At 36.3% G+C, this 20,729-nt stretch overlaps 1 protein-coding gene across 3 annotated transcripts in view; it reads right to left on the reverse strand.

Annotated features, from left to right (window-relative positions):
* The window catches only part of LOC136845910 (uncharacterized), a 60,859-nt gene that overhangs the window by 21,430 nt on the left and 18,700 nt on the right, over positions 1 to 20,729 (reverse strand). For all 3 annotated transcript variants that reach the window (XM_067116393.1, XM_067116394.1, XM_067116392.1), the window contains one exon: positions 7,097 to 7,180. In XM_067116393.1, coding sequence (XP_066972494.1) covers positions 7,097 to 7,180 — 84 coding nt within the window. The remainder of the gene's footprint in view (positions 1 to 7,096; positions 7,181 to 20,729) is intronic.

A 20,729-nucleotide genomic window follows, 5' to 3' on the forward strand; every position in this document is an offset into this window, starting at 1 on the left:
ATAACGCAAATAATTATTTTTGACTCCATAGTATGGCAAGCGTTATGTGACCGCCTGCATTTCGACACTTAGAATATCAATGTAATAATTAACAATTATATATCTTCAGCAAATAAAAAACGCATGACATATACTTTATTTATCACATAAGAACTAGACACATGCATGTATATCCGGGTATATCCATTCCGGTGATAAATGTGGTATAAAGCATTGAAATTCAATGTAGTACAGGTAAGTGACATCAGAAGTACACAACTGTGATAAACGTTATTTTTAACTTATGTAACAAAAACAGCCCAAGGGGGTTTTCGTTATCCCCAAAATACCAGGAGCTAAAGAGGCTTTGCCCCTTCTCATCCTTGACTCTTTATGAGAGTGGTAACAGTGAGGATTTGTCTTTATCAAAACTGATTTATTTGTAAAGGAATCATGGAAGACTTTAGAGTTCTAGAAAAGTTTTATTTTTCATTACCTGAAGCCTCCTTACCCTGTAATACTTCTGTTTATAAAATATACGTTTTTCCCCGTTGATAATGAATATGTGAAACTGTAAGTTCCCATTCACTGAAAAACAGGGGAAAAAATAAAGTCATTACTATTTCACGTGTTTAAAAATTTTTATCACAGCTCATTTTTTCCTTTTTCCTTGTTTCTTTTTTGGTTAAACAGAACTTTCTTTTTTTAAAAACCACTATGAAAATGCATTTCAGCATTAATATGGAGGAGCATGTAAAAATTCCCCTAAATGAATGTTAGGCTTGCTGAATATCCCAAATAATGCTGCAGGGATATACAATAATGCCCAAGTCAGTTCCTTATAATGAAGCTACACTGTATACAGTCCACTGAGACTTCTGTCGTAGTTAACTTGTCCATTAGATACATGTCCCATATACTAAGTTACTGTAACAACGACATCTCTTCCATTTCCTCTGAGACGCATACGTCGTAAGACTCGTCTACTACGTATAATGGAACTGAAGAATTTTCATAACATCGTAGGATTCTGCCATAAAAATTTTTCACTTCTTAGATGAGCCTTCAGAGGATGACAAACAGTAATCCCATAGACTTCTCTTAAACTACGTTCGAAAGAACTTAATATACAATTTATGCAACAGTACTTATTTCTGAGAAGATTACTCATACTGTCGTACGATTAATGGCACGTTTCATTAAAAGATACAGTAACCAGTACAATGTGCTTGTACTGATGCATGCAACAAAGACCCCTAGCAATGAAAATATTAATGGCTACTACACCTTTCATAGCTCTTGTACTGATGATAACTTTATTGAAGAAACCTTCATGACATTTAGAGGAATTGGCCAGTTATTGTTATGAATGCATACATGATACAAACTACTGGCCAAGACAGTACTTTTCACACCCCAGTCATGAAAGGATTTTAGTGCATGGGTCAGAAAGTTCTACTCGGGGTAAATCTCCATGATATGTAGGCAGTCATCAGTTGCATAATGAACATGCAAACCAAAAAATCACCAAAAAGTTACAATTTGTAACTACAAACAGTGTTTTCTCTTCCTCAAGTGTTGCAGACAGGCAAGCTTGATTGCACAGCTCACTTCTCTAACGTAATACTTACTGTTAATGTAACAGTTAATGAAAATGTACCAATTACTGTAAGTGTAATATAAACTGTATATAAGAAAAACCCTAAATTACATCAAACTCAAGTCATCGACTTCAAGGAAAGTCTCTTCTTCCACTGGAATCGACGAATTTGTGACTCTGACCGCCTCCCTCCTTTCTGCACAGCGAAGGCGCATCTCATTAGCTTGCACTGCTACCGAAACTACGTCGGAGGACAAGAAAAAGTCCATCGAGACAATGTTAACCATATTCCACCAGTCATTACGGAACCAAGTGGTCACCGGACTGTTGGTTATCTTGGCAGCTCCGCGCAGCCCTCCCCAACGGTCTATGGCGACGTCTAATGGAGTTGGTGTAAACTCAGTCATGGCTGACCACAAATATCCTTCGCCAGCCTGCTTAGGGATTTCCTCGTACATGAAATTCTTCAAGGCTTCTAGTTCATTCACGTCGCCCCACAAATGGTGGACGTTATCCCAGAGGAGAGGCGATGCTGTGGGGTCTGGATAAGTGACAATCAGTCTTACATTATTATCCCAAAGTTCAGAGAGCGTGGGATTTGGGGCGAACGATCTCGGGATGATCCAGTCTCGAAAGCTTGATTCTAGTAAGAGAATTAGCTCTTCTTCTCTCTCAGGGTATCCGCTGAAGCCGTGCTCAAGCGAATGCACATCGAAAATAACGATCTCATCACTCTGGGACATGAAATCGGCAATGTCATCAATATACACCTGCAGGGGTGCAATTCTGACATCCCCATGGTTGACGTAGAATTTCTCCGTCGTGGAATTATAGTAGGCAATCCTTACGTCCACATATCTAATGCCGAATACTAATTGCTGCCAAAAATGCTCATCCTGGGTAAAAGTCCATCGACCAACCAACGATCCGATGAGGGTAGCAAAATGCCCGGCTGACCCGGCATCGTGGGCACCGGGTAGGGCAACCTCGCTGATTCTCCTCGAAGAAATCTCTGATTTCATAGATGACATCCAGTGTGGTCTCATCATCAAGCAGCTTGAGTGGAGAACGACGCCATCACGCAGATATCCTGCCCAGTACGGAAGGCAGGAGTCCTCTAGCAAATCTCCTGCAGCAGGAACCTGACTCCCATTCCATCGCTCCTGCGTCATGAACATTCCTTCGGAAGAGGACACATTCTGCTTCTCGACGACACTCTCAGGGGACACAGCAGGATCTTCCCTCCAGAGGCCAATGGCGTCTCCAGCCTGAAAATCATCAATACCAAACCAGTGGACTTGCACCCAGCGGAGGTAGCCTACGCCGTCTATGAATTCGGCATCTGAGGATGTGGCTACGTACACGCCAGTGCTGGCCAGTGCACAATCTGCAACGTATGAGATTTCGTTTTTATTGTTTGTATTTCTTGTGGCCTCGTACACAATTGTTGAGACATGACACAAGACATACCACGAGGAAACACGCAAACCAATGAAACGCCAGTGATTATGATCAATTTAATCAAGTTTTTAATAAATCAAAACGTTCAAATTGATATACTGAGTAGTTATAAACGTAAAGTCTTCCAAGATAAAAGCACAACGCGGCGTTCCTTTACGAGAAGTTTTATTTTTTATCATAACATCCCACAACCAACATATTTCAAGCTCAGACAAAAAAAATCCAATTTACCCTCTTTATCTCTTCCCAAATTATCCCACAAGAACCACAATAAACAATATAAAAATAATATACACAAACAAAGGGAGATACTAATTTTCAACCGGCTACAACATACAAGTCTGTGGTTAGAACTCCTTCCAAGATAAAAGCACAACACAGCGTTCCCTTAAAATCCCACAACCAACAGATTCCCACCTCAGACAAAAAATCCCTTTTACCGTCATTATCTCTTCCCAAATTATCCCACAGAAGCCACAATACACAACATCAAAACGCAAAAAACCAACCCAGAGGAGATATTATTTTTCAACAGACAACAACATGCAGGTCTTTGGTTAGAGAGAAACCACCAGTGTCCTTGGTGAGAAGAAAAAAATTTAAAGCATAAGTAACTGAGTACGTACCATAAATATGTTGACAGGTGAAATTCACTTCTGATAAATGAAGTTGACATTACCGAGGGTCAGTGGGAAAATAACAGATGGAGTTATTCTTTCAAAGCCAGCGTTACGAGCACTGCAAAATTCCCCAAGAATTCTTTTCAAGAATTCGTATCTGCATAAGGCTCTGGGTGATCATAATCGTATAATTTCTAAGCACAGTTACTGCTTGGAAAGATTAAAAGATAAAGATAACAATATTTATTTATCAGATACAGGAAAAGAAGTCAATATTGCTTATCGAGTTAAGAATCTTAAGTACTCGTACTCTTTCATAAAGCACTCAAGAACAATAAGATATGCAGATGCATTTATACCGTGATGTCAGTTATCAAAGATCCCAACTATTGATTTTCCCACAATTGACGTAACTATCGAGTTCAAAATGAGTCTCCTGAGAAAAGACTGTCAAAATACTCTTATGTAATGAGAAATGAGACTGAACATATACAAATGTCCCCAAAAGATAAAAATGAACTCTGAAAAGCCAAGTATTTCGGCTTATATCACTACAACAGCTCTAAACACTGGGAGTGTGCTAAGACTGTGCTTACACACACACACACACACACACACACACACACACACACACACACACACACATATATATATATATATATATATATATATATATATATATATATATATATATATATTTATATATTACTCGTTTTTCACTTGACAGGAAGTGGCTTCGGGAAGTGTTAATATTTCAGTTCTCAGTAAGTTTTGCGGGATGGGGTTGCTAGCCTCAAATCCTTTTTAAACCCTGAATGTGACCACAACAGTTGTTTAATCAACACATCCAGGTATTTTTTCATCCTGAGAGAGAGAGAGAGAGAGAGAGAGAGAGAGAGAGAGAGAGAGAGAGAGAGAGAGAGAGAGAATCACTCGACGTTTGAAGAAAGCCCGGTGATAACAGATTTACAACAACAAAAATTCATGCACATACACATAAACCGATCAACTCGCACCAAATTACTGCAATACTCAAATAAGGATTAACTACATGGCGTTTCAAGTAAAAAAAAAACTGCAAAAATTATCATTGCAGCTTTCCCATACCCTTAAACAAATAAGTAAAAAAATCAACTGCAAAAATTATCACTGCAGCTTTCCCACACCCTTAAACAATTAAGTAAAAAAATCAACTGCAAAAATTATCACTGCAGCTTTCCCACGCCCTTAAACAATTAAGTAAAAAAAATCGACTGCAAAAATTATCATTGCAGCTTTCCCATACCCCTAGACAATCTTTCGTTTAACAAATGCTCTGTTTCCATTTATAACTTTTATCTTCTCTTTTCCACTATCACTACTGCAACTGCACAAAAATATTCCTAGTAATGATAATAACGTAAACATTTCCACTTCTACAAGCACGATAAAGTTGCAAGCAAAACAAAGCACACTGTCATTCCCTCAACTGACACGAAAGATAAAATGATAATCATTTAATGACCACGCCATGTCCCGCTTCTCCAGTTGACAAGCAGGTGGTGTTAAGAGTGTCTTGGGAGACACTGAAAGTAATTTTATATCATGTCATCTTAATTGAGATATGCATTTTCCAGTGCATTATACTAAGAACCACAGGCTGGGGAGAGAGAGAGAGATGGGAGTCAACAGAGTTTGGTGTACACACACACACATATATATTATATATATATATATATATATATATATATATATATATATATATATATATATATATATATATATATATATATATATATATATATATATATATATGTGTGTAATTCTAATAGCCACAATGCCCTCTTAACTAATGGATGAGGTTGCAAGTATCATAAATGCCTACTGATGCTAACTGACACATTCATAGCTGGGGTCGGCTGGTGAGCAGCAGACCAGGATCAAACTATGGACCTTACTAACACAAGTTCAGCGCTGTATCACTGAGTCACAGTGATGCTGTACTCGTATTCCTTTCCTTCCCTTGCAGAGAATGGCTCCAGAAGTCTTTCTCCTTCTGTTTCTCAGCTATGGGTTAAGATGTTGTTTCTAACCAAATTTTTCTGTCCCCAAGGTCAGTCAAGTGGGTTACGTGGCAGGAGGGTCTGGTATTCCTTGGTTGGTCACCCACCTAAAAACTGACCAAACCCAAAAATTGCTTGACTTTGCTATCATTATGTCAATAATGAAGAAGTAAGTCGATGTTTAGTCCATTCTACTGCAGAGGGAACAAGAAGGAAAGTAACCGAATATGGAATTGCACATGCATGGAATCATAACGGGTACCACTGCACCCCCTACATGGTCTCATGGTCTCTCCCCTCCCCCGGGCCCACCAGCTTTGAGTGGGCGCGTTTAAATCCATCTTGCCAATGGGCCCAAGTTGGACTAATGCTGACCTGCTGCTTCAATGGTCAGCGGTTCGAATTCAAAAAGAAAAAAATTTTTCGTCAGCATTTATTTTGAAGCAATACTTCCTGTTCATGGTGTATACATCACCTTAGGTCGATGGGGGGAAGGGGGGATTAAATCCTCTCCGGCAGGGTTACCTCAAAAGCGCACACAGAGAGGGTAAATGAATGGAAATGAAGAAAAGGAATATTCTATTCCATCCTGGAAACTGGAAAAACTTCCTAATTCAGGTGCTCAGCCAAGTGCACATAGTCTCATATTTGGCTTTAATGAAAGTTCCCGCTCACAATTAAATCTTGACTCTTAGAGGCACCTGCCTTGAAATAAAAATAAAAATAAAAAATTCCAAAACTTTCATCAAATTCTTGGGTCTTAGGAATTAAAAGCATTCGATTCCAACACCTCTGCAACCAGGCTATCTACCTAGATAAAACCACCGATGTATATACACAAGCGGACACGTATAAACGAGTGAAATACGAATACATTAATACACGTGACACACGATTTCAAGCAAAACGATAGATGAAAATAAAGCCATTAAAGATTACAATGAAATGAGAATCTTTCCCCATAGTAAACTTCAGACATCTGTTTCAAACAGCAAAAAAAGCAAACCAATTTCCTCACATGTTTGCAAATGCACTACCTTAAATCATAGGACGCACGACAAAGAAATGACACAGAAATTTACAAATTCAAGTTTCAATTCCAGTTGCATGACTTTCTAAACGAGACCAATTCTTAAGTACGTAAATAGGCAGAAGTAAAAAAAAAAAGACGCGCATAAAAGGGGGAATAATGACAAAAAAAACGCAGAGGAAAAATGAATAACGAACCATAAAAGAAAGACAGGAATATAAAATTACTACGATTGCAGAAAGGAAGTCAAGGACGCAAGCAATTGAGGCAATTTGTCGAAATCGACTTGCGTGACGCGTACACGAGCCGACAACAGTCGTTTACCGAATGACGACAAAAAAAAAAGTTACAAAAAAGTCCTTACCTTTTTCTTTGGCTGCATATGCCAGAGGAAATAGCGCTGTCAGGCCCAGAGACCATCTCACAACGGCGGATAACAATTTCATGTCTGTTGGGGAGGAAGGAAAGATCGTATCAGAGAGGTTTTGCTTATTGAGATGGCAGAGCATGTATTTATTCTATTCACGTAAAATGTCCTTGTCTACACAACACGCACACATACGGATATTTATGGACCTGTCTGATATATCAGTTCATACACGTTTCCGCCTATTCTGAAAATACATTCTGCTATAATCAACGTAAAACGACAAAGATTATTTCGTTTTTTCAAACGTATCCGTTTGATAGGAAATGCGGGTTAGCGGAAGTCACGCCAGTCATGTCGACAAAAAAAAAAAAAAAAAACACACACACACACACACACACACATATATATATATATATATATATATATATATATATATATATATATATATATATATATATATATATATATATAATATAAAAAATTCAAAAAAACACGAATTCATCAGGAAGAGAAGCCAAACTACGATGTTGCCAGTCACACAGTGATGCAGTAAATTAAGAGTAAATGACAATGAATGACGTTGATTGCATCTATCAGAACTGTCCTTCCTTGAAGTCATTAAATAAAATTTTACTCGGAAAAATGAAGAACGTAACCTCTACCTTCTTGAAAGAACTTCATTTTCATATCATCCAAGGATTAATAAGTTTCTTAATCATTATTTATATGGATTATTTAAATTGTGACCTCGTCGAATACTAGGAATCTAGGTCGAATACTAGGAATCTACGGGTTTGACATTGCCTATCTTACCCATTAAAACCTTTGAAAGCCACCTGTTTACGGACCCACGTCTTTCAAAATTGGTAACAAATATTTACGGCCTTTCCTGCAAGATCTCCTAAGCTGACCACCTCTATTTCCCAAATCATTATCATCTCTAAAACACAACCGTCAAGCGATAAGACTTCTTTTCTTTTAATATCTTTCAGTACAAAAAATAACGCTTCAGTCTGCGATCATTCTTAGAATAATAAATAACATTCCATTCACAAGTAGTTACTAGACTGACGTGGAACACTTTTCCCGTAAGCACTCCACGTGTGAAAGATGAGAGGAAATGAGTGGTCAATTCGCCTTCATGAAAGGAAATGTCTGGAGTTAATCGCAGGTATGCATGGATTCAGGGAGCAGAAACTGTAAGTCAGCGTCCGGCATCTTGTCTCCAAATTGGGGACCCATGAGCCTTAAATGGTTAATTTCATTCCAAGAACCAGCGTCACAAATTAGCCTTAAAGTGGTGACAGAAATTAAGATATCCAGGTACTCCCTTGCGCGACATCACTGCAATGCAGAAAAGTATGAAATATACTCGCTACTCGATACAATATTTACTATAAAACTATCCTTGCTAGAAACACCTGGTCAGTTAATCTGAAGGCTTTAAGAGATGAAGGACTACAATGAGGAGCAGAAACGCAATCTCAAGCAACAAATACAGTAACGCATGATGTTCAAATGAATGTGATTTAAAATCAAGAACAGACCAGGCGATCAAAGATACTGCACCTAGAAAGGCAAGGCAAAAAAGTAAACGTTATGAACACCCACTCTAAACTGATTATACTATTAAATCATGCATGATTTTATATATTCATACATATATTATATATATATATATATATATATATATATATATATATATATATATATATATATATATATATATATATATATATATATATATAAATATAAAGTGTATGCGTGTAATTCTAATTTCCATTTATTCTCTGTATTCTAACAGACAACAAATGATAACAACAATTAACAAATAAACAATTGCGACACTTATAACAAATGGCATGTACTCAAAGGCAGCCTATCTTTTGAATAAAAATAACCCAGATGAACTATGCCAAACAGATCTGCGACAGGCAGCGACCGAGAAAAAGGATGGGTCCTGTGTGAGAGAGAGAGAGAGAGAGAGAGAGAGAGAGAGAGAGAGAGAGAGAGAGAGAGAGAGAGAGAGGCGGACGGGCGGACAACTGGGTTACCATGGCTACAACCCAAAATATATATTTTATAAATAATATCTATTGTATTTATTGCATTTACTGTAAAAAATAGTTATACAATAATCTGGATTTTGGCAACGACCATGTTACTCTTGGTACAGGGAATAGACACATTGTTTACAATAATTGGCAAGGCTCCGTGCTGTATAAAATATCTAATAAAACTTGCTTATCATACTCTTGCTACCGTGAAAAACACACACTGTTTACAAAAACAGATAATGTTCATTCTGCTACAGACACACACACACACATACACCCAGCAACATACACAAGGTAAATAAACAATATCTGATAAAAGTCACCACTGAACCTACATATCTAGAAACTCTTGATAATGAATACAGAAACTTACAAACAGGCTCCCTCCACGACAGAGAAAGAAAAATACCTTGACAAATATCTCACAAACCACCAGAAAATTACACTTAAAATCCCCGATATACCATACACAGGATACTGAAAAAAAACACCCTGTATACAACAAACAACGAAGGTCACTCCACAGGCAATGCATAGCAAAAATATATACACATAACCTTACTGATAAAACTTGGCAAAGGACTAAAAGGCCAGTAGGTACGTGTGTACCCAATAGGACCACACAATGAGAGTATCAATTGGACGGGGGAGGGGAGGGAGGGACGGAGTTAGTTGTAAGAGAGGCTCAGAAATGAAGAAATTCCAACGGCCCCGTGTGGGGTAGTTATTTAAAAATTAGGGAAACTCATACTGGCGATGGTCTTTTATTAAACTGAATTCAGTAAGAATGACAGATGCGTATTTGGAATTTGTAATAAAACATCCAAGATAAATTGTTATAGAGAGGTAGCAGTGCAGAGAAAGAACAGTGAATCTTTGATGTTTTAGATGTGCATTTGTAAAACAACAAAGAGTCACTGTTACAGAGATAACAGTAAATCTTCTATGTTTTAGATGTGAATTATAATAACACATCAAAGATTCACTGTTAGAGAGAGAGAACACTGAATCATCGATGTATTATTTGTAATAAAACACCCAAGATTCACTGTACCTCTCTATAACAGTGAATCTTTGATGTATTATATGTAGGACAACATCAAGGATTCACTGTTACAGAGAAATAACACTGAATCTTCGATGTATTATTTGTAATAAAACACCCATGATTCACTGTACCTCTCTATAACTGTGAATCTTTGATGTATTATTTGTAGGACATCATCAAGGATTCACTGTTACAGAGAGAGATAACACTGAATCTTCGATGTATTATTTGTAATAAAACACCCAAGATTCACTGTTCCTCTCTGCAACAGTGAATCGTTGATGTATTATCTGTAGGACAACATCAAGGATTCGCTGTTACAGAGATAACACTGAATCTTCGATGTATTATTTGTAAGACAACATCAAAGATTCACCGTTAGAAAGAGAACAGTGAATCTTTGATGCATTATTTGTATGAGAACATCAGAACCACCGTCACAGGGAGCTAACAGTGAATGCTTGATGTATTACTTGTACTACAATACCAGATTCACTGTTACAGTGAGGTAATAGTGAATCTCTGATGTATTATTTGTAATAAAACATCAATGATTCATCGTTATCTCAAGATACTTCTCTAGCATGACACAGAAAGTTAAAATGGTGAGAAAATAACCCATAAAATGCAAAAGACTTCCGACATTTCAACCAGTCAATTTTACCCTAAAACAAAAGCAGAAAAAAGAAAATAAAATTTGGGATTCTACAAACAACGAAAGCAAAGCAACACCTCATCAATGAGAGGAAAACAGATCGTTCGAATGGAGTTCCTGAAAGACAACACAGGTTCGCAGAAACACCAGGAGCTACCAGGAGCTACCAGGAATACCAGAAAATACCAGTATGACCTCCATCACTTGCCACCTAAAGTCTAGGCACTTCTATGAACTCGCGCCAGGGATCCCACAGGGTGGTAAGGCATCTGTGTATGTTGGTTTCATGCTTGTGACTCGTTTGTTCAAATTTTCCTGAGAGAGAGAGAGAGAGAGAGAGAGAGAGAGAGAGAGAGAGAGAGAGAGAGAGAGAGAGAGAGAGAGAGAGAGAGTTTTCCAACCATGGCATGTAGGCATCTTGTATCCCAACCTCCCAATTACAGTGAAACATAAACAGAGAGAGAGAGAGAGAGAGAGAGAGAGAGAGAGAGAGAGAGAGAGATTTCTAATACATGAAAACCATAGCATGCAGACATCTTGTCTCCCAACCTCAACATTCCAGTAAAACAGAAGCTGAGAGAGAGAGAGAGAGAAGAGAGAGAGAGAGAGAGAGAGAGAGAGAGAGAGAGAGAGAGAGAGAGAGAGAGAATTCTTCTATGATACGAAAACCGTGCCAGGCATATTGTATCCCAACCTCCCATTCCAGTAAAACAGAAGCCGAGAGAGAGAGAGAGAGAGAGAGAGAGAGAGAGAGAGAGAGAGAGAGAGAGAGAGAGAGAGAGAGAGAGAGAATTTTACCAATAATTGAAACCATGGCATGTAGACATCTTCGTTTCCCAACCTTCCCATTCCACTGAAGCAACAGAAACTGAGAGAGAGAGAGAGAGAGAGAGAGAGAGAGAGAGAGAGAGAGAGAGAGAGAGAGAGAGAGAGAGAGAGAGAGTTTCCCATGGATTAAAACCATGGCATGCAGATATCTTGTTTAAATTCCGTAGAAACTGAGAGAACGAGAGAGAGAGAGAGAGAGAGAGAGAGAGAGGTTGAAAAATATTTCCATACCATTGTTGTCATGGATAAAAACCATTGCAGATATCTTGTAAATCTCGTAGCTTAACGTTGGGTTGAAAAATATTTCCATACCATTGTTGTCATGTATTGAAAAAATTCTCTCTCTCTCTCTCTCTCTCAACGTAAAAAAAAAATCAGCCATTTATCGTTGCCCAATTTAAAGACAGCACTGTGAGGAAAAACAACAAAACAGCCCCGTGAGAGTTGATGGACATACGGGCGGCAGTGACATCACGAAATTCGGTTTGAGAGGACGTCAGCATTAGGGTTATCTAATGACGAGGAAGTTGAGAAAAAAACCTGTTATTGTAAGGTAGGGCTGCTGCTGCTGCTGTATCAGAGAGAGAGAGAGAGAGAGAGAGAGAGAGAGAGAGAGAGAGAGAGAGAGAGAGAGAGAGAGAGAACTGGGCCGGACACAGGCAATAAACCGTGATGAATGAAGGGGATCTACTTGGCCTACTGCGGGATTGTGGCGTTTATAAATATATATATATATATATATATATATATATATATAATATATATTATATATATTATATAATATATATATATATATATATATATATATATATATATATATATATATATATATATATATATATATATATATATATATATATATATAAACACCACAATGGCCACTAACTTTTCAAAGTCCTGACAATTTATTACTACGAGCCGTGAATCCAGAAGGGAAATCTTAATCCACATTAGATACTAAAAGTTAAGTCAAAACTCTGCCAAATATGTTAAGAAGAAAGAAATATACATGTTTCACCGCATACATACACATCTTGCAACCTCAGGTGCATTTTACTCGAGCTGAGATAAAACCATCTTCACCATCCTAAGTGTTTTTCCGGATTGGGATCTCGTAATAAACTGTGCACGTGAAGAGATACTCTCTGAAGTTAATAAAGTCCTGAGTTGATGGAAAGAGTATTCAGAGATTTACTGACAATGGAAAATAGAAGAGATGCAGAGCTTAGTCACGAAGGAGGAAAAATGTTTGTGAGAGTTTTAGAAACTGTGCTGAAGTTACGGTTGAAGGTGTAAGGAGGGCACTAAGAGGTTAAGGAATGAAAAAGACGCCATGAGTTGACGGAGTACAAGAGAGAGATGCTGCGGAAAGGTCGTGAAAGTGTGATTAAGTGGCTCACTAGGGTTTGTTACGTATGTCTGTATTTAAATGGTGACTGGTTTTGGTGTAAAAGAGGGTCTAAAGACAAAGGTGAGTTATGTCTTCATGAACGTTAACCTTTTGGATGGAGTGGTGAAAGAAGCATGGGAAAGGAAATTAAACTTGGATGTAAAATTGTAGAAAAAAATGAATAAGTGCAGTGTAAAATGGCTAACGTTTGCAGATGATGCAGTAATGATCGGGAATTGTTAAGGTAACCTGATCAATTTGTCAAAAGATCGGGATTTGCTAAGGTAATCTGATCAATTTGGCAAAAGATCGGGAACTGTTAAGGCAACCTGATCAATCTGGGAAAAGTGTCTGGAAATGTTTGCAACAGGAGAAAGTTGAGAGCAACTGGGGACGAGAGTGTAAAAGGCAACCCGGAAGCCTGATCAATGAATATTGATATGGATGTTGGAAGAATGTTAGCCGCTGATTGTTATAGGAAGTTCGGAATTACTATCTGGAGCATGGAAGGCAGCAGGGCGTTTGCAAATGATTAAGAAAGATTCTTAGGTTCCAATTGATGACAAAAACTACTGATGCCTCTTGTATGACCACTTCTAAGAAAATACAATCAAAACAAACTGAAAAAACACAGCAACGTAAAAGACACACTAGCATAATGAGGATATGTCAATGAACTAGTACGTCGGCAAGTGTAAATGACTTCAATTGTAATCTCTCATCTTTTAATTAAGCAGAGCGGCAGGTTTGTGCAGTAATATCCTGGTTGTTTAATAAATGACGTAATCGATGACGCTCCCAATGACTCTTGAGTTCGATACAAGAATACCGAAATGTTTTGGTCTGAGTTTTCGTAGTTTCTGATTAACGAGTGTGATATGTGTTCCTTTATTGCTCAGCAAACTTCTATTCTTCTCTTATGAGAGAAAAGGAAGACTATTAAAAGCACGCAGGCAGGCAGGCAGGCAGGCAGTCACTCACTTCACACACAAACACACACACATACATATGTATATGCATAAAAACAAATACATTTATTACATATATGTATATATATACACCGTATATTTGTACACAATAATTAAAACATTAATTGTAAGTCTTTTGGACAGCCAAAATCTCCTCTACCAAGCCCGCGACGGTACCCAACAGTCTCATGAATTTTAATGAGACCTAGTGGAATATACAAATATACACAGTTCTCCTTTACATTTCAAACTAGTGTTTCTGGAATAGATTTTCCAAAAGGTACTATAAACCGAAGTATTCGAATATCATTGTTGCCTAACAACAGGGTCACATTTTATAAACTTGTTCGAGAAGTGGAAATTGTCAGCCGTGAGTTTCACTATTAAGCAGAGATACGAATCTCAAATGTCAACGTTAATAGTCTATAAAAAGTTGCTAAAGTCATTACGGCTTAAAGTCAATCCAGTTCGAAGTTTAAAAAGTGTTGGGTTAATTCAGGACCTAGGTTAATTATGCTACTTTTAACTTCGAAGATGAATAAAAATGAGGTAAAAAAGGAGGCTAATGAAAACTCAAAAGATATTCAGGTCCAGAAAAAACCTTAAAGGTGACGAACGTTTTTATTTGCGTCAAACTCTGACAAGTGATGACGTATCTGAAATGTCAGTGGTTATTAGTGAGATTATAATGTTTCGCACAAAAAATATGACGAATCAATAGCGAGATATTAATTATTTGAGTCAATTCATACTGCAAATTGCTACGATTGTTATATATTGAATAACCATAAATATTTACATATAATGGCACACAATACCTATATAAGTACGTTTGTGTTTGAATTTATACTTCTATATATAACAATCTTTACAAAAACACTATATATATATAAATATACATATATAATATATATATATATATTTATATAAAACATGTATATATATATAAATATATATATATATATATATATATATATATATATATATACATACATACATACATACAGACCTATTTTTATGCATACACGCACACCTACACAAACAAACAAACATACTGAAACACACACATATATATATATGTGTGTATAGATTTATATATATATATATATATATATATATATATATATATATATATATATATATATATGTATGTATAGATATATAAATATATATATATTATATATATATATATATATATATATATATATATATATATATATATATATATATATATATGTATATATATATATATATATATTATATATATATATATATATATATATATATATATATATATATATATATATATATGTGTATATATATATATTGTGTGTGTGTGTGTGTGTGTGTGTACGTTTGCTCGTATAAAATCAATCACTTAACCTTAAACACATCTCTTACTACCGTCAAAGACAGATCACAATTCCGAACACCATCCAAAGCAACCTTCGGCTGTGGCAAAAGCTAGGCGAGACAAGACGTACTGGCACACGACGTTCCTCAAGGCATCAGCTGTGAGGGAACAAAAACATCCTAACGAACTAATATTGATCAACTTAAGGTAATACAAACTCCGATAGGAAGTGACGCCATCGTCCTCATACCCTGTCTATGTTCCGTTTGTTGCGTTTGTTTCGTTGTCATGCTTCTTTTGTTTGTTGTTTGTCCATAGTCTGAGTCGTTTGTTGTTTGTCCGTTGGTGGGGACATAATTGGTGTTGCGTAAACGAAATACTGTAGCAGGTAATTTTGGGAATTTCTTGTGACCTGTGATGATCTTTTGTGGCCTAGGATAACAGCTCGTGACCCTGAACACCATTTGTGACCTCAGATGACCTCAGGTGACCTAAACTGAACCATCAAACGTTGACCTCCAAAACAAAAACAGTATTGCGTAAACAAAATACTTTAGCAAGTTATCTTGGTCACTTCTTGTGACCTATGATGATCTTCTGTGGCCTAGGACGACCTCTCGTGACTTTGTACACCATTTGTGACCTTAGATGACCTCAGGTGACCTAAATTGAACCACATAATTTTTACCAACAAAACAAAAGCAGTATCCGTTACTGTACCGAGTTATCTTGGTCATTTCTTGTGACCTGTGACGATCCTTTGTGCCCTAGGATGACTTCTTGTCGTTCTGAACACCATTTGTGACCTCACATGACCTCAGGTGACCTAAACTGAACCACATAATTTTTACCTACAAAACAAAAACAGTATTTGTTACTGTACCGAGTTATCTTGGTCATTTCTTGTGACCTGTGATGATCTTTTGTGGCCTAGGATGACTTCTCGTGATCTTGGACACAATTTGTGAAATAAGATGACCTCAGGTGACCTAAACTGAACCAGGTGATGTTGACCTATTTAGCAAACAGCACGTCAATGGAATGGCAAATTATTTTGGTAATTTCTTTTGACCTGTGATGATCCTTTTCCCCCAAGGATGACCTCTCATGATCTTGAATCTTTGTGCCCTGGGATGACCTCTTGTGACCCCAAACACCATTGTGACCTGAGGTGACCTAAACTGAACCACCGAATGTTTACCTATTCAGCAGTCACATAAACTAAGTACAAGATACTCGTAAGTATAAAGCACTCTATAAGCACAGCTTCAAAGCACTATTTCAGCACTCGATAGCACAGCTTCAAAGCACAATTAATCAGTTCAAATAATCGAAACGACATAATTACACAGGAATTAATTAAGCTCAGAATTCACTGTCACGAGAGGGTTACTGAAGCCTTTCACGACACCTGATGTGCCATTCAATTAAGTGGTGTTTCTCAGTTGGGCTGACTGCGACGGGTTTCTCGTTCGGCTCAAGACTGATTAACACGGGGGACTCCTATCGATGTCGATTACGTCGAGTGTGTAGGTGTAGCTGTAGGTGTCTGTATTGGGTCTACAACTGTGTAAGAGTTCGTACAGATTCTACAGCTGTGTAGCTACTGTGCTGATAAATCATAAATATATATCATAGATATACAGTATATATATACAGTATATATATATATATATATATATATATATATATATATATATATATATATATATATATATATATATATATATATATATATATATATAATTTTATCACACCGTGATTTGTATACAATCATGAAGCTACAAATGTTGTTTAATATCAAATTCACCCTACTTCGGGAATCTCCCTGATGGGGAATTATCACTGACGGGAATTTATAAGTGATAAATGGATCGGTACTTCCCCATCGGGGATATTCCCGAAGTAGCGTGAATATGATATTAAACAACATTTTGTAACTTCATGATTTTATATATATATATATATATATATATATATATATATATATATATATATATATATATGTATATATTTAAATATATTTAATATATACACATATTTTTACTTAAAAGATTACTATATATGCGTGTTTGTGTTCGGTAACACCGACATCCTGTCGAAACTGACGAAAGCAAAACAGATAGCGGCTAAGAAGTGCCAACCCTATAAAAATTTCCATGGCCGATGTTAGCCGTAGAAAATAAATCATTACGAAAAATGAATTACTTCCACTAACGGTAATGAACACAAGTCAATCATGGGAAAATAAGACTCTACTAGTTATCCTTAGTAAAACATTACAGACTCCACTGAGGCAAACCTTGGCGAAAAGACTGACGTTAGTAAAAACCCAGAAGTAATGAGGTTATTAAGTAATCTACGTTGCAAATCTGACTGAATGTTGAAATTACATTACACAGGTGACAAAATTAGTAGGTACCCCTCATGGCCGTATGACCCACTGCATGACCTTGAATGATCTTGAAAACGAGTTTTAGCAGTACTATCGTGAAGACTGAACCGAATAAATGAACAATCAATTTATACGAAGTGAGAATAATTTTGTAATACTTACATCCAGTAAGCATTATAAAAAAAGGAGTTTGCCTGCATATTTTTACATTATGAAACAAAATGAAGAGCTTATGGGCAATATATTCGCGAAAGCACAATTGCTAATATTTATTATAAAGACAATGCATGATAAGCTTCACGAACGTAAACATAACATTAACGTGAAATTTATCGGATTTAGGAACACCTTGCGGAGGTACCAAATTTTTAAAACAGTTGGGAGTCTATCAACATGCGTGCATTTGTGCGCATGAGAGAGAGAGAGAGAGAGAGAGAGAGAGAGAGAGAGAGAGAGAGAGAGAGAGAGAGAGAGAGTCCAGGAAGGAAGCTTCTGAGAGTCACCGAATACACTCATTAATAATTTCAGAGCAATGATCTATTTCAGTCAATTCCTTATTTAATCACTCCTACTCTTGACTAGTCTCTCCACATCTATATTTCATAAATAATTACGTAATATTTCGTCTGATTAATCTTGAAACGTTCATCTTGTTTCCAAAATTATGTACTTACGTATTTCAAATCAATACCGGATTCTAAAAAAAATTCTAACTTTATATTTCACAAAATTCGATCTGGAAAGTTTCATGACTATCGAACGGTATCGGTGCATTCCTTGGAGGCTTGGACAGAGAGAGAGAGAGAGAGAGAGAGAGAGAGAGAGAGAGAGAGAGAGAGAGAGAGAGAGAGAGAGAGAGAGAGAGAATGTCACGGCTAATACATTATAAACAAATGGCAATCTTCCTTTTTGCCGTTTACCCTATGAACTCGTAGAATCAATACTTAGTGTATGTTTTCAGTAAGCGTTAGTAAACTCATAAAAGTATTAAAATTGGTTTCTCTGAGTATGGAAGTTTATTTTCCATGTATGAAATGTGGTAACTTGCCAAGACTAAATTATCATTTTTTACTGATATTGTTTACATTATTCAAAAAGCAAGATTCCATGACGATTGTCTTAATCTAACAATATGATGAGATGCTTTTGGCTGCAATTAAGATGTTGGAACAAAGCTAACCTAGGAATATTTTGAATAAAATATATAAAATGTTTCCATCACAGGAACGCAAAGACAACGGAACACCTAACTCATCAAATTAGTTTCTTCCCCCTTTCACTATAATATATATATATATATATATATATATATATATATATATATATATATATATATATATATATATATATATATATATATTTTTATATATATATATATATATATATGTATATAAATCCATCTTTTATCAGTTAAACTGTTAAAGGATGAATTTGGCAAAGGCAACTCTCTCCTTAACTCTGGAGCCACCTCTATCCAGCGAATCAAGTTTGTTCTCTTCAGCAAAATACGTAACTGCACGCCATTTTTATGTGCCTGTCAAAAAAAAAAAAAAATACTGCATCCCAAGATACAAAATATTAAACCTTAAAAGATACGGTTAACACCATAACATTAAAAAAAAAATACAGTTTTAAGAGGGAAGACGTTATATATTCTTCCGTTTACAGAATATCGAATCTTTTGTTGCAACTCACCAGTGACTTAAGACGGAACAGGCATTCTTAACGAATTTCTGCTCTAAGGTCTCATAATGAAAAGACCATTATCATGCGTACACCTTTGCTGGAAGCGGCTCCAAATATCCGCTAACATGTCACTTTTATGGCTAACTTTCAACTTCCCTCAGCCATGCAAAAACAAAAACAACGCCTGTGCGGCTTTATTAGGGGGCAGACAATCTATGACTGTAAACAGAAGGCCAGTGACCTCTGAGTGATCTGTTTGTGTCACCATCTCATTGAGGGCTGGTACTGATGACTGACTGTCCGAACGCGTCACAGATTGTGAGAAGTATTTCTATACAAGACTCAGATAAGTGAAAGAACCAGTTGAATTTAAAGCAACCTATTTCTCAATATTTTATATATATACATGTTTATATTGGTTGTTTCCGCTTAAAAAGATTAACCTCAAACGTTCTGTGGTTGACCTTTCCTCACATAACACAAAAAGCCACATAATTTATGCGTGCCTAATATCTATATAAGTTAACCAGTTACATAACTCCATCCCTACTGTCATTCGCACTTTCATTTGTCACTCCATCTTCCCTGAAGTTTCCAAAACCTAACAAAAACTACGAGCAAAAACACAGTTCAAATGCTACTACCTCCCCAAAATAAGTTTGATGCATTAAAATGTTCAAAAACGTTTCGTAAGCATAGCAATTTGAACATTGTGATGCCTCCAGGACAACTCTGAAGCATTTAAATTTTCATACACACTTGTACACATACACGCACGCACGCGCACACACAAATATATACAGTATATATATATATATATATATATATATATATATATATATATATATATATATATATATATATATATATATATATATATATATATATATATATATATATATATATATATATATATATATATACATACGTGTATGTATACATACAAACATACATACATACACGCACACACACATACATATATATCTCACAAATCTGGCAGATTCGATGCACATACATAAATTGTAGTCAATGGCAGGAATACTCTGGAAATTCACACTTCCTTTATTGCTTCCTACGTTTCGTGATTCATAATCACATCATCAGGGAATTCTATGGAAAATCAAATAAATTAATGAAAGCACTGAACGGCTAGAACTGAATTACGTTCAAACATTAGTCATTGGAAATCTATAAAGGCTGTTCAAAATTACACACACACTAGAGCACACTTAATACATACACACAA

This window comes from Macrobrachium rosenbergii, chromosome 14 (assembly GCF_040412425.1).
Source record: "Macrobrachium rosenbergii isolate ZJJX-2024 chromosome 14, ASM4041242v1, whole genome shotgun sequence".
NCBI lineage: Eukaryota > Metazoa > Arthropoda > Malacostraca > Decapoda > Palaemonidae > Macrobrachium > Macrobrachium rosenbergii.